Here is a 14,830-nt window from a genome sequence, read left to right as displayed (position 1 = left end):
CTGTGCTCCAGCAGCTCCCTGTTTCAGGGCAATATTTTATTTGTATGTCAATTTGTATGCTTGCCGACCCAGAAGAAAAATATTCTGGTTGAGGCTTCTCTACTTAAGATGCAGCTTTTTATTTTCTAATTCTTAATGAGCTGCTTCAGGGTTACCGAACCTCTGTGAAGGGAGGAGGAGATGGTTCTCCCCATGGTGTGAGCAAGGCTCAGCTGGGGAACCCCTGGGCTCACCGAGGACATCTCTGAGCGCTGCAGAGATTGTCACACTTGGAGTTTTAGCTCACATTTTTTTTCCAAGTTACTCTGCTCTAAGTGCAATACTATAATAAAACTTGCAACAGAGAGACAGAAAATATTAAATATCTTGAAGTTTGCTTCGAAGCCTTACTGAATGTGGGGAAAAACCATAATAAAAATATGTATATATTCTATATATATATTGAATGTGTTTCTACCCCCGGGAGGTGGTATTTTTCCACAGCCCCACAAAACAGCCCAGCACGTACCTGAGTACCAACAGCGCTGACGATTCTCCTTCCCTCCCTGCTCCCATGTGATAGAGTCCCTGTTTGTGGCAGGTGGATATTAATTTTGATGAGCACGTTCAAATAGAGAATTTTAGAGGATTCACTGAAGTCCGGGATCCAAACATGTCATGAACAAAACTCGTCAGCTCCTGTCACGACGGCTGATGGAACTGTGTCAGCGCTAGGCGGGCGGTAGGGTTGGAAGTTTGCTTTAGTTCTTGCTGGCTGGATGATATTTCTCGCTGTGGGTGGACAGGTAAAGAATAACCATCACCTAATTGCTGCCTCGTTTCGGGCAGGCAGAAGAGAACGTGCTGTGTATCTATTGTTGGCTAGGTTTTGGGTCTGTTGCTGATTGTACAGTCCTTCTGGTGTTGCCATGGGAATGCAATAATCATATTATGAATAACTGGAGCATTTTCTTTTGCTGCTGCAGAAAACTGGTGTTGTATAATTATCGCTACCTTTAATAAAAGTTGTGCTCAAAGCAGGTCATTCAGCGTTTGTATAAACCTGTTGCAGAGAACAAAACTATGCAAGTGAATGCCACTTTATGAACGTGCCGGAGAGCCAACGCATGCGCGCGCTCCCCCAAAACCATTTACATCATCTGAATGTTTTGAAGCGCTTTCTCAAAACTGCAAAGGCAAAATAATGTCCACAGTTGGTCTTCCATCCGTAGGATCTGCTTGTGGCTTGTTTGTCTTTCTACAAACAAATAACCTCTGTTGATATCAGGCAGTTAGCGTTGTATCATACATAAGCTGTAATGCTGTTAATAACCGGTGCAAAACCCAAACAACTGTCATTTGATGACATCCCCTTCCCCTAGAAGTTCGTGCGGTGGTTATATAGGCCTCGTGGGAAGCTCCGTTCCAGAGCTGTAGGCGCAGCTGGAGGATGCTAATCCTTCTGTTGCTGTTGAAAGCTTTAGCAGTGTCAAAGCTTAATACATGAGTTTTCGTAATTCTAAAACGAAGCCTGATGCTGGCCGAGATCTCCCATCGTTGGCAGAGGTTGGTGAGTGTCTCCCATTTCGGAATTCAGCCTTATGGTCTCCTTTCCTCTCTCGGAGCCTCTTGCAAAGGACAGGCTGTGGTTTTCTGTGCAACATGTCTTCTGTCTCACCTTTCTTGGTGGTGCCGTTCTCTCTGTTCTTCTGCGCACTTTCTGGCATATTTCTATCATAAAACAAAGGGTTATGCAAAGGAAAAAAATGTTAGTAGATTTGAGGAAGCTTCCCCCAAATAGAGCATTTTTCTATGTGATAACATACCGGTCTTTAACAGTTGGAAGATTTATTCAGGCTTAAGTATTGTCTTATGACCTAAACCCCGTTCTGGGTTTGTGGCCAGTTACGTTCCCACAAGCTTCCCCTGTGACCCTGCATCAGGCATTTCATTTCTTTGTCCCACAGTTTCATTTGTGAGGCGAGGAGAATAACAACCCCGCTCCAGCCAGATGTTCTGGGGATGGATTCGTGAGTCCTTGTGGGGTAACGTGGTGCTGGGTCATAGAAATGCTTTTGTGCTCCTGCTTCAGATGTCAGGATGTCATCTTGGGCTAATGTTCATCACGAAATGAATTCTCTCCAGTTTCAGGTTATTGTGTTGTGGCTTGTGTGCTAATGGATTAATTTCAGATGTTTTCAACGTAGTTGGTTGTTCTCTTTGTTTCCAACATAGTCCTAATTTATTTAACAGTATTTGCCATTCAAGTCCACTGATTTTAGACAGATGTTTGTCTCTTGTGCTTTAGTCTAGACATCTATGATTTACAATCTGTAGCCCATCTGGTGAATTGCCATGGGAGTATGCTTATTTTCAATGCTTGAAGTATTGCAACATACTCTTTGCAAGTGTTTTTGCAGTAGCAGCTGATGAGCCAACCATCAGAAAAGGTTTATTTTAGCAAAAGAATCCAGCTTGTTTGTTCAGGTTAGGGCAGCAAAATACTCCATTTCTATTCAAAACAACAACAACCAAAAAGTTCCACTCCAAAATATTGCCTGTAAATTGAAACGCTAGAATAATATATGGGCCTGGTTTAAAAAAGAAGCAAAACCCACCTGGGAATGTAGAAGAAAAGCAGGAGACCTGAAGAATTCATCTCACCCATTTCCATTCTCTGTGGCTGAACAAGTGTACTTGTCTAACCTTCCCGAAATACTTCAGCGAGGTTTAGGTTGTCAAAGTTTCTCGTAACGTGTCAGCTTAGCCTTGGCTGGTGCTCTGTGCCTGGCGCAGGGCGGCCCTGTGCTGCAGGACCAGGTGCTTGTCCCCAGGCGCTTCCTGCTCCCCATCCAGCCCCGCGGCAGGAGAAGCCATTGATGCACGCGGGGGCGACGTGCCGGGCTGTTACAGCAGCCTGTTGGCCTCGTCTGGGCTCTCCTCCGCTTGTGGAATTGGTGAAGTGCCATGAACCCAAAATCCAAAGTGGAGGATGGCAGGGGAGGTCTTGCAAGTGAGGAGTGGCACAATTCTTTACGCTTCCTGGATGAGTATCTCAAAATGCGCTGCGCTCATCGTTTGAGATGTCAAACATTTGATGTTTGAAAATTTATTAATTCATAGTTCTATAAGGGATAAAACTGAACATTTAACCTAGCTTCCTCTTCAAATTCAGCTGCAGCAGTACTGTGTAACAGCCTGCAGCACTGTGATAGCTCTGGCCGGGGCATGTTCGGCGCAACTGATATATTTTAGTTCATTTCCTGTTTTTATGGGTTACTCTATTATTTCTAGAATATGCCCCAAACCAGAACACAACATCTGGGCGACACAGATTGCAAAAGAGCATGCTGCTGGGTAGGAATCTCTTGGTTGTTCCATTAAAGAGTGAAGTGCTGTTGTTTAACTCCAAACTGAACGCACTTGAGCCTCCCGCTGTGTGTAGCAGGTCAAGTAGCAAACGCAGGTAAAATAAACTGTTTTCAAGGGTCTTTAGTGGAAACAGCAAAGGTGCCATCGTGTAAACACACCAGAAAATGCTCTGGGAGCTGTCTGCTTGATGCGTTTGGCACAGATTTCTGAGTATTTTGAGTTGCTGTTTGGTTGAGTGAGTTTGTCTGCACGTGTTGAAAACATCAGTCAAACCCAGACTCCAGACTGGATATTGTTGTAGGGCCTGTGGCTGTGAGATCCGAGCACTGAGCGTGTGAATCAAATACACGTGATTTGCAGTTGAATGTTAATAATAATGCACTGAAACTCGGACTGATGGATTTTTTTATTTACAACTTTATTTTTACATTTTATTTTTAATTATATTTACAGTAAATTAGCTGGATAATTGGGGGAGTGGGTAAAGGACTGTTACAGCTCATAACTTCTCCTAATGCAGTCGCAGGATTTAGAGAGGATATTGAAAGAACGTGAAGCATAGAAGTTGCAAAGGAGTTTGCGCATTTTCCCTACATCAAAAGTGCTTCAACCCTCACTTTTCAAACACTGAATGTGCAGAGTGAGGTCACTCCGTTCAGTGGTTAAGCCATGCAGGTGCAGGAGACTTCAGGCTGAGAGGGTTTTGGGTTTTGTTTTGGGTTTTTTTTTTTTTTTTTTGATGATTCATGTGCATTTAAGTAGCCATTTAATGCTAGATCCAAGATCATTTGAAATCCATGGAGCCATTTCTATTAAACTTGAGTGTTTGGGGAATGTTTTTGTAGCCCTCCTACAAGGTGAAGGAATTGCTTCACACTACTAAACTGTGATCTGGATAGAAAATAAACAGTCGAGGTGTCAGACAATGTGAACAGATGTGTGGTAGGCATCCTTCTATTCACACCCTTGTCTGTAGATGAGGTTGTCTTTAAAAAAAATGGATAAATATATTCGGATAAGCAGTCTAAAACTCTTTATATGTTACCTTGTTCAGGCGTGAGCTGGTGCCATGAGGATGGCCAAGTGCTGGATGCTCTCGTAGGCCTTGATAAGCTGTATGGATAATGTTGTTTTTGCACCTTTCATGACCCCACCTATGGCATGCTGAATGCAGCACAGGTGGGATTTTTTCTGACATTTCAGACCTCTCCAAAGGTATTTTTTAAAGCTGTCGTTTTACCCCTGAAGCACTTAATACTGTAAAAGCTACTCTCTTTCTCTCTAATGTGGAGTTGCTTTAGTCTAGAAATTCATACTCATCTAAGGACAAAGTATTCGGATCTTGATCAGCAGCAGATTTAAGACCCTGTGTCCAAGTAACTTAAGTAGATTCCTGGGAGTTGACTCTTCCTCTGCCTTTTACTGTATGTGAGAGCAGACTTAAGTTGACATTTGAATTAGCTCTTGTCCAGGAGAGATTGCACCTCAAAATTGTGGTGACATTTATGTTTGAAAGCTTGTTACATCCTATTTCAAAGGTTTTTTATAAAGTGGTCTGACGATGTCGTCTTAGCTTGTGCTAACAAGCAGTTTTGGGCCGTGGCTGAAAGGCTAGGAAAAACGCTCGCCACACCTCTGCCACAAAGGAAAGATGATGAACGGAAGGATCCAGGATTTCGTTTTGTTTTTGTTTTCCTTGTCATCACCTTCTTTGGTCCATAAGGTGCTTTGAGAATAACCAAGTGGAGGGAGAAGACACGTGTGCCTGACAGCGACAGGGAGCCTGTTTGTGCTTATTTCCTTGAGGAAATTGTTCCGGAACAGCTGCTCATCCATGTGAAAATGCAAACCCTTGGGTCCCGGCCAAGGTCAGCAAGCCCTGGGTCATTTGTTTTAGCAAAGCAGACCAATTTGCCCTTTAATTATCGTTCCTTTTTGTTCGGTCAAACCTCTTGCTCCATAGATTTACTTCGTGAGAAGCACCCTATGTGAAAGATGTGATATGGGTTTTGTTGTGAATCAGAGGGAGGCATAATATTTTTTCATCGATTACTTCTAACTGTTAAGCTTTACAAAATATAGTACATTTACCTGGCTGGATTTAATTTTCTGTGTAACTAGTGCAGTAGGTTCTTGTTATTAAAACATACAGCATTCTTAAATTTCCAAGTAAGATTTCCCAAATCACCAAATTTCGTGTTGTTTCTCTGCTAATGTGGGTATTGTGGTGTGAAACGGTAAGTCGGTACATGTTTGCTAGAAACAGGACTGAGAAATTCCTGAACTTCAGAGAGCTTTCAGTAACTGGTCTCAGAATGGGAGCTTTATAACGAAGCCTGGTAGGGTTTGCTCTTCATAATAAGCTATGCAAAACTGTCAGCAGAAACGCGGAGTAAAACGTATGCCCATGTGCTGGAGCTGGATGTGGAAAATATTCTACAGTGGACATGATTTAGTAATAAAGAGAGAAAAGCAATACCCTATAAGCAGTAAGGAAAGGAAAATAGTGAAGTAAGATTACTACTTTGCCCTATAATGCCGTGTGGAAGGAAAGAAATAGGAAGGATGCATTGCTAATGCTGGAGGAACTGAAATGCCAGATTTGGCTTCTATAGTTTAAGGAAAAAAACCTAATGAAACTAAAGCGATCTTTAATGCGTGCATAAAAGGTCACTTGGGAACAAGGAAGAAACATACTTATTCCAAAACGGATTTTATACTGCAATTTTGAAAGTGTCATGGATTGCAACCAAGGCTATAATTAGCCTTGAAAACCTTGGGACAGAAGTTTCTCAAGTAGATTGTGACATGATTCCTGAAGGAATAAAAATGACAGAAGCATCCTCTTGGCAGGGCAAGTGGGAGACAGAGATGGATGGGAGACTGGCTTTGATCTGCAGCTTCACGCAATAAACCGTGATACAAGGAGGAGTAGAATAATTGTTGTCATTTTTGTCAGACTACGTGTGCAGGTGTGTTTTTAAAAGGCGGTAGATTTGCAAAACCTTTTTGGTCTACTAAAATGGTTAAAATAATTAGCTTCCACGCCGTCGGAGGAGTGGGAGCGCAGGACAAGACAGGAACGTGTGGCTTGGAAGAGGAGGACAGGCTCTTACTGGGGCGGCAAGCTGTTAATTAGCTCTGCCATAATATGAAACTCTGTTGCTTCTTTTACTGTCTCTTAATTATTAACATGTGTTGGAAATATGAAAACTTTGTGCTCTTGCAGCGGGGGACAAGCGTGGTCTGTCACCTGCCTGGCTGATGGACTTGGGTGCCTTCAGCCTGGTGCCTCCTCCACTTCTCCCTCTCGGATCAGAGGAGGGGGAGTAATTCCCTCGTTTGTTTTGGATGGAGCCAGCCCCAGGGTTTTGGGGCAGCCCTCCAGAAGCTGATGGAGGTGCCTCTCTATGTACGGTGTCAGCACTCGGCGTGGAATTTGGCCTCTCCCTTTGTCAGCGGAGGTGGCCAAAGCTCTTCTGGCTTGCTTTCATTACGGACTCGGGAGACGGCCTCAGTTTTTTTAACAGGTTCGAAAGTATTAATGCGAGCTCATTTCAGCATAGAGCATCCGTGTTAGAACGGACTGAATTTTTCTCATTTAAATTAGATTTTGTATTGAACCACGAGCTTCAATTAAAACCTGCAAAGCTCTAATTCCCTAGAGGACACGTTACTTAGAGCCATCCTATGAATAGAAGCAACTGAGGAGCATCCTTCTCTAAATGTCTGCTTTTTAACAGTTCAGGAATATTTGACATAACCAAAAATACTCATAACAAGAAAAAAAAAAAAGAAGTGTTAATCGGTGAATGGTTTCACTGCAAGCATAGTCTTTAATTCCTGGGGCTCATCGTGCTGTGGAGAAGGGGTCTGTATTTTACTCGCTACCGCTTGAAGTTGTTTTGATACTGTTGATGAGAGAGATGAAATAATGTATGCTAAAGTCATTTGGCTAGCCTGGAAATCAAAGCGCTGGAAACAAAATCTAGCTGCAAATCACTAGGCTGTCATTCTTTTAAAACCTGTTATCCAAATGACTTTAACAGTTTGTGGGTCATGCTCAAGGTTAAGAATCATCTTGCACGGTGCACGTTTTGATGATAAAACACAGTATTTTTTCTTTTTATTGGAATGGAAGTGTTAGAGTCAACAGTATCGGTGTGGGAGTTTGATTTCTTCCTGCAAGTAAAACGCTACTCCATATGAGCAGTTGGCCCAGGGTTTAGATGGGCAGATAACGAGGCATCCCGAGCAAAGTGCTTCTCGTTTGTTGTGTAGAGACTATCTGGTCTGTATGTAGCAACTCCCAAACTGCTCCATTTCAAAATTTATTTCCAAGTCAGAGTACCTATTTTTGAGAAAGACTGGCTAGGGATGATTCTACTGTAAGTAGAAAGCATTTCTCTCAGGCCCAGAAACAGGTTGAACATTAAAGATTTGTTCTGTTAAGCAACGTTTTTGTATAACATTTAAATTATTGTCTACTTAAATGGTGAACTTAAGATTTTTTTATTTTATAATGACTTTTTTTTTTTGCAGTTTTTTATTTTGAGAAGTCACTGACAAGGAATGAGTCACGTAACAATGTTAACTACTCATTTTACCTAATCTCAGGCATGTTCCATCCTGAAGAGCTGAACTACTCGATAATCGAATGTGGATTGAACCCCCCAAAAAATGTCTCATTGTGTGTTCACCGGTATTTGCTATTACAGATAGATATACCATACAACTTACTGTGGAGTGAAACTTGGCAGTGTATATAGACCAAAGTAGATTCAGAGAGACATAAAAAACCATATTCCTCAAAATAAATTTGCAGAGATTTTTGTTTAGGGGGAAAACACAATTACTCAAATAATATTTCTGTACAGTTACTTTTGAACCAATTATCACTTCATATTTTTGATCAGTTTAGAGCCATTCAGATGGTACCTCCCCCCCAATAACTGCTTATTGCTTGTGCTGATTTATTTTTTTTCCATTCACACTAAAATAGTTGACTATCATGGGAGACAAACAGTGCTGAAAGGGCTGTAGAATAAGGGGGGGGGGGGGCATATGAGCTGAATAAGAAGTAATAACGGCAAAGTTCCTATGATTCTATAGTTACTAGCGATAAGACGAGCGGAAATGACCTCAAGCTGTGTCAGGGAGGATTAGGTTGGATATTAGGAAATTCTTCTTCACTACAGGAACGGTCAGGCCCTGGCACAGGCTGCCCAGAGAGGTGGGGGAGTCACCGTCCCTGGGGGTATTTAAAAGATGTGTAGATGTGGCCCTTCAGGGCACGGCTTAGGAGGCCTGGGATGTTGGGTTGGGGGTTGGACTTGATGATCCTGGAGGTCTTTTCCAACCTTAATGATTCTATGATTTTAAGTTCCCTACATAGTGAAGTATAGGGAGGTATGAAGAACAGCAGAACTACACACCTAAAACGGCTTCTTTAAATTAAAACTTTGGAGTTTCCATGTGCTTAATACACTTGATGATAAATTACCATATTTCAAATCTAGATGCGACTAGTGAAACCCATACATGCTGATTAGACTATAAATAACTGGATAGAGAGAACGAACTGAGATCAGAGGAGATATAAATATCTCCGATAGATTCCCTGTGTGTAACTTGGGTTTTGAGAGGTCGGGAAGTCCTGCTTATTGTACGATAATCAGCCTGAGGAGTATAAAAATGTAGATGGATAGGGAATTACTTTTTGATAATTTATTGTGGACTGGTTTTGCTGACATCAGGCAGCAGACTGACTCGCTTTGTTGTGGGAGTTTCATTAGATCTGTCTGAACTTCAGGAGCAGGCACTCCTCGAGGCTATTACATCCCATCTGTGCCTGAAGTCCTTCATATGTTTTAGCATTTAGCATCCTTACCTGGATGCGATGTGGTTTGGAGATGTTAGATGGCTTCTCCATCAGAGAAGGTCATGAAGTTACCTTTTGCGTGGTTAGTCAAAGCTAAAATTCGATGTGCAGTAACAAGGAGCAGAGTTCTCTCTGAGCTCTTCTCAAGAGTTTGGCCATAGCTGTTTTCTTAGCCCAAGGCAAATGGGCTATCTAACAGGTTAGTGTAAACATTTTAATATGTAATAAGGAAGTAATTAAATTAATTTTTACTTTTCAAAGCAGTAAACTCTCACTGCAAACATCTGTCTGATGTTTGGGGCATTCATTTTATTGACTGCTCCCTGTGCTGTTCCTGATTTTAATGGGTGAATCAATGAGCAATTGAGTGAACTATTTCCATTTTATCTACGTGCTTTCTTTTAGCTGTGAGGCTCTGTTTGCAGAAGTCGAATGGTTATGGCACTTGCTTTGTTATACTTGTACTCAGTGCCTCAAAATGGAACTTGTATGTTCAGGGCTGGATTTCAGAGTGGAAACCATAAGCTTCTTGCTTGTATAACCACATTCCAAGGTTAGTCTGAATAGCTGAGATAATGAGTTTGGTCTTTGTGCATTCTTAAATAGATAGATAGTTTTTCACATATGTGATTTTTTTTTTTTTTTTGCTACAATTGGACGCTTTCCTTAGGAGCTGCCTAATTCCAGGCTGCACAGTTTCGGCTTTGTTCTCTGCTCCCATGCCTTCGACAAGAATAACTTAACCAGATTTCAATACAGGAATTGTGGGCTGCTAAAGGACATATTGTGTTACTGCTTAATGCTGTATAAGTTGATCAGTGGGTAATATAAAGTCTATGTTTTAGCTGTTTTATGATGAAAATATTATTTCAACAGAATATATGGTAAAGTCATCGAACAATGACTATTCTCAGAATGATTGCACAAGGCATTTTCCATATACCAGGAATTAGTGGAGCTGCTCATTTTGTTATTGCAGGCTTCAAAAATAAAGCTATTTTTAGCCTTTTCTGAGCAACTGTGCAATTTTTTTAACTGAAAAAAAACCCTAATATCTTATTTCTCTCTTTCTATTAGGACCAGCAGAGGTTCCCATGATGTCACCCAATGGATCCATTCCCCCTATCCATGTGCCTCCTGGTTATATCTCACAGGTACGCTTCTTGAAGAATTAAAATGTGTATAAAAGCAAAAGCATTGATCCATATAGAGAATTCTGCCTAGCTGAAGTTTGATTTAGAAATGTTAATGGCCTAGTCCTCCTCTTTACCGACAGTACACACATGTTTGCACAAGTGGGCGTGCACGTGCACCTTCCCACCCTGCTATGTATATGAGCTGGGGTGGTGTTTTAACACCAGCAAAAGCTACGCATACAGATTGAGCCGACCTGTGCAATTTCCCTGCCTTTGTGAGAGGGAGAAAAGTCCACGTTGTAGGTGATGCCTTAAGTTCTCGTGTGACAGTCAGAAGGGGTAGGGAATCATTGGAAGGGAGAGAAGGAGCCGCTGTAGCTATAAAATATGCTGTTGATCCTCAGTATCTTCGCACCAAAAATCCTCCAGCATATCAAGAACTGGGGGTTTTGGTTTGTTTTCAAGAATAAACATGATTTAATTATCTATTTATGGAAAAAATGGAAAAAGCTTTTCACAAAGCTGTTAGGTTTTGGAACTCTTGAACAGCTACTGCTCTTCTCTGTAAATAACCACTTCAGATTACCAGATTGTTTGTGTTCCGTCCATCCTCTGCAAAGCTTAAGCCCTTTCTGAAGTAAGAAAGAAGAAAAAAATTAAAAAAGAAAGGTTGATGTAAGGCAGAATAGCTGTGAACAATACAATAAATGCAATAATTTCACCGCTTTCATTGAGAGCTGGACTGGACCGAAAGCTTCATTAAGAGTACACAAAGTATTTCAAATGTCCCTGATGAATAACATAAGAACTTTTGATACATATATTTTGACATCTTGTTAAGCAGAAAATGGATGATGTCCTGGAATTGCTTCCCCTCCCCAGGAAACATGTGAGCGTCTGTAATTCTGAAAAATTGTGGATGGCGTCATACTTAAATCCCACAAAATACTGCAATCGCTCTGTGGTATTTTAACTTCTGAGCAGAGCGAAAACATGCCTCAAGTGCGGGGACGTTGTCAGCCCGGCCAGGAGAGAGGGCAGGACGGCAGGGTGGGCCAGCTTCCTCCCGCTCCTCAAGCGCCCCGAGGTGGGTGGTTGGGGCAGGCGTTGAGACGGCACTTGCAGCGCCGTTTAGTACTCCTCATGCGCTCACCTCACTTCATGAACTGGCCCATTTCGTAGGGAGGAATCTTTTAAAGATTTACGCTTCCTTTGAAATAACTTTTACACCTCTCGGCTCCTGTACTGAGGTAACGGTTGGGTATAATTGAAACGCTTTCCAAACCAGAGTCATGAAACCTCCCAGTTGTATCTCTGCCTGAGCCCAATTCCTCCTTAATGCTTTTTGTGGGGCACCATAATAAGTTCACTAAAGAAGCCCTTAAGTAGTTTCTTAACAAAAAAAAAAACCAAACCCAACACCAAAACCCAATACCAACCCTCTTCTGAAGAAATTTTTCCAAGGAGCTGGAAATATGTTGTAAAGTTATAGGGGAAAACTCTGTATTCAGTGTTTTTCAGCAGCTGAATGTGCATTCTGCTGTGTGACGAAGCCTCTTGCCTTTCAGACTGCTTCATATTAACTCGTAGTTGAAGGTGTGTAGTAAGTCAGTTAGTTCTTATTGTAATAAATGCCCCGCCTTGTGTGCTCTTGCTTTTGTCTATTGCCGCAGAGTTAAACTCTATTTTATGATAAGCAATGAGAACACAAATTTAGAATGGCAAGAGAAAGGCCATGAAGCAAATTAATGCACTGTGAGATATGAATCAAAATATATTTGATTTTTTTTTTTTTGTTTGAATTGTCCCCAAAGTGTGCATCTAAGAGTCAGGCAGAGAGCAGATACCCCCGCGGAGAAGTAACGGTGCCTATTAAGAAAGGCATGAAATCTTTTTTTGATTATGTTATACCAAGGTTGTTGGAGCTGTGAGTATTAGTCTTAAATATTGTATTAGCTACCTGGTGATTGCAACCCTTGCTTACCCTGAGGCTTCATTGCCTCTTTGGTATTGTGCAAATGAACAGCAAAAAACTGGCAGGAGGTTGTGTGCCCTGCAAGATCAGCTCCGCTGGAGGCAGCGGACAAACAGATGCTATTTCCAGACTTGAAGGACCGTATTAGTAGTTGTGTCTAGAAACTGGTTTGTTGATGTTAAGATGTTCCCAATGATGAGATTTAGACAGGGTGGGAAAAAACCCAGGGAAATGACAGAAGACAAATACACGCCACCAGTTCAGATCTCTCACGCGATGGTTTTACTTCCAAAGACTGGTTCAATACGGCCAGTTATTTTGCGTTTCCTCTTCAGCAGACAAACCTCTGTGCACCTCTGGCAGATAAGAACTACCAGATCAGAGTTCGTGTCCCCACAATTCTTTGTTGGCCAAGGGTTAGTTAAGTACGAAAGAGAAAAGAAGTTCCTTGCTGTGCTCTCGGTGGACAATATTGCTGCTGTGAAAGTTAGTTGTGGAAGGTGGTGTGGTGGAGAAATTTGTATTAAATGCAAATTCAGCAATCCTGGTTTCAACTGTTGGATGTTGAAGGAGAAGGGAGCTGCTCCCTTCGACTTGCCAGGAGCCAGGCAGAAGATTTTAATGTCCATTCCAGTTCTGAGCTGCGGATGGAGCTGCTTCCCTGCCACACGCATCCTGCGGGGCAGGCTGGGACCGTGCCCTCCTCCGCTGGGGTGTCCACCAGAGGCTCTGTGCCCTTGGGGTCTGTGGCCCAATGCCTTCCCCTGGCTCCCAGATTCCTTCCTGGTTCCCTGGTGTCAGCATAATCTCAAGATTAAAGATCATGATTTGGATGCCAAGCTGTTAAATTTGGGGACATCCTCACAGGTTGTTTTTTCTGCTTTTCACGGTGTATGTTGGGTGGAGGGAAGGAGGATTTGGGGTGTTCTAATCAGGAGGACTAGAGCAGTGGAAATATCAAAAAGCATGATCATGAACTTGTTTGCTTAGGGCTATTGGCTGAAGTCTGCTCTCTCTGAAATAAATCTGGAGCAATTCCACTGGAGTTTGAGGAATTTTTCATGTGTAGTTGGATGTGAAAATTTGGCATGAAATTCCACTTTGATTTTATTTACGGAGTTTTCAATACACGGTCTCTGCCACGGATATTTTAAGGCTAAAGGCCTGATTTGCTGGTTGGAGGATGAAGTATGCATAGAGCTGATGAGACTCCTTTTGTCAAGAGGTAACGTTAGGGTCACGTAGCCTGAACTAGGCAACTCAAGCCATGCTCTTGCAGCTCACTATTCCTGCATCAAGCACATAGCATTTGACAGAACTAGAGCGTCACTTCTAGAAAGAGGGAAGTCTTTAAATGAAGTTTTAAAGTTGTAGAAAATCCATCACGTCCTTGGGAATCAGGATTTTAGTCCTGGGTGCATCCTCTGCCCTAAGAGGGGCGTCCTCCAAAACCGTCTGTGGCCAGCATGAGCTTTTAGCCACAGACTCTTTGTTTCCATATGGCTTACTGCTCACAGATCTTCTCTGCATGTCTTGTAGACGGCAATTGATCGAGTCATCCTTTAACTGGATGATCCTCCCCAACGCTCTGAACACAAGGAAGGTTGTGCAGATCTCACATTCATGTGGAGCAAGCCATAAAGGGACCATCTTCTAAAGTTCACGAGCGTTGGTCCTGAAGAAGTCTTCCATTCTAGATTTAAAATACCCCGACATCCTTGCCAGCATTATAGATGTTCATCTGTCTATTTTCCAGGTTCAAGGCACAGCTTTAATACTGGTGTCAGTACGTGATGGATAGCAAAGATAGCGATGCAAACTTGCCAGGGCTGGCATGAACTTGGATTGGCATCCTTAATAAATTAAGTGAATAAATAAAAAGTTGACATCCAAGTTCCTTGCGGATGAGCTCATTCTGTACTGTTCTCTGCTACAGATTGATTTATGAATGGCGTTTCAAATTAGTTTATGAAATTCCCGAAGTATTGGTCGTGGTCCACCCAGTGGCCGTGTTCCAGATGTCCTTGCTGAACCTAGCATGCTAAGTTTAAGTGAAATAAAACTTTTTTGAAAGCAAATGGAAATTAATTCCATATTACCTTATTATACCCATTCACTAAACATGAGTGTTACAGATTGAGAGTGATTGTATTCCTTTAACTGGAACTCACAAAATATAGGTACAATTTACCTGTTGAAAATGAAAATGCTTCTCTTTTCCCTGGGGGTATAGTATTAAATTTCAGTGGAGAAAAATAAGAGAACATGGAGTAGGGATGTACTCTGAATATGTGCATTGTCTCTAGTTAGATTGAGTTTTCATTGCTACGCTGATATCTTTAATATAAAACAAATAACATTTAAAATAGTGTTCTCAAAATGTGGCAACTGATGGGGGAGGCAATTTTATTGTGTGAGTAATGTTCATCCGGATTCTCCTGAAAGTTCATCTATCTACCTCACTCGGCAATTAAGCTCCCTAAAATA

The 14,830-nt window shown here is 41.9% G+C and overlaps 1 protein-coding gene across 1 annotated transcript in view; it reads left to right on the top strand.

Moving 5' to 3' along the window:
• The window catches only part of FNDC3B (fibronectin type III domain containing 3B), a 211,777-nt gene that overhangs the window by 91,455 nt on the left and 105,492 nt on the right, over window positions 1-14,830 (top strand). Inside the window, exon 4 of the mRNA XM_075098472.1 lies at window positions 10,310-10,386. Coding sequence (XP_074954573.1) covers window positions 10,310-10,386 — 77 coding nt within the window. The remainder of the gene's footprint in view (window positions 1-10,309; window positions 10,387-14,830) is intronic.

The sequence above is a fragment of the Phalacrocorax aristotelis genome, chromosome 7, assembly GCF_949628215.1.
Source record: "Phalacrocorax aristotelis chromosome 7, bGulAri2.1, whole genome shotgun sequence".
Taxonomy (NCBI): domain Eukaryota; kingdom Metazoa; phylum Chordata; class Aves; order Suliformes; family Phalacrocoracidae; genus Phalacrocorax; species Phalacrocorax aristotelis.
This window is presented reverse-complemented; position numbering and strand designations above follow the sequence as displayed.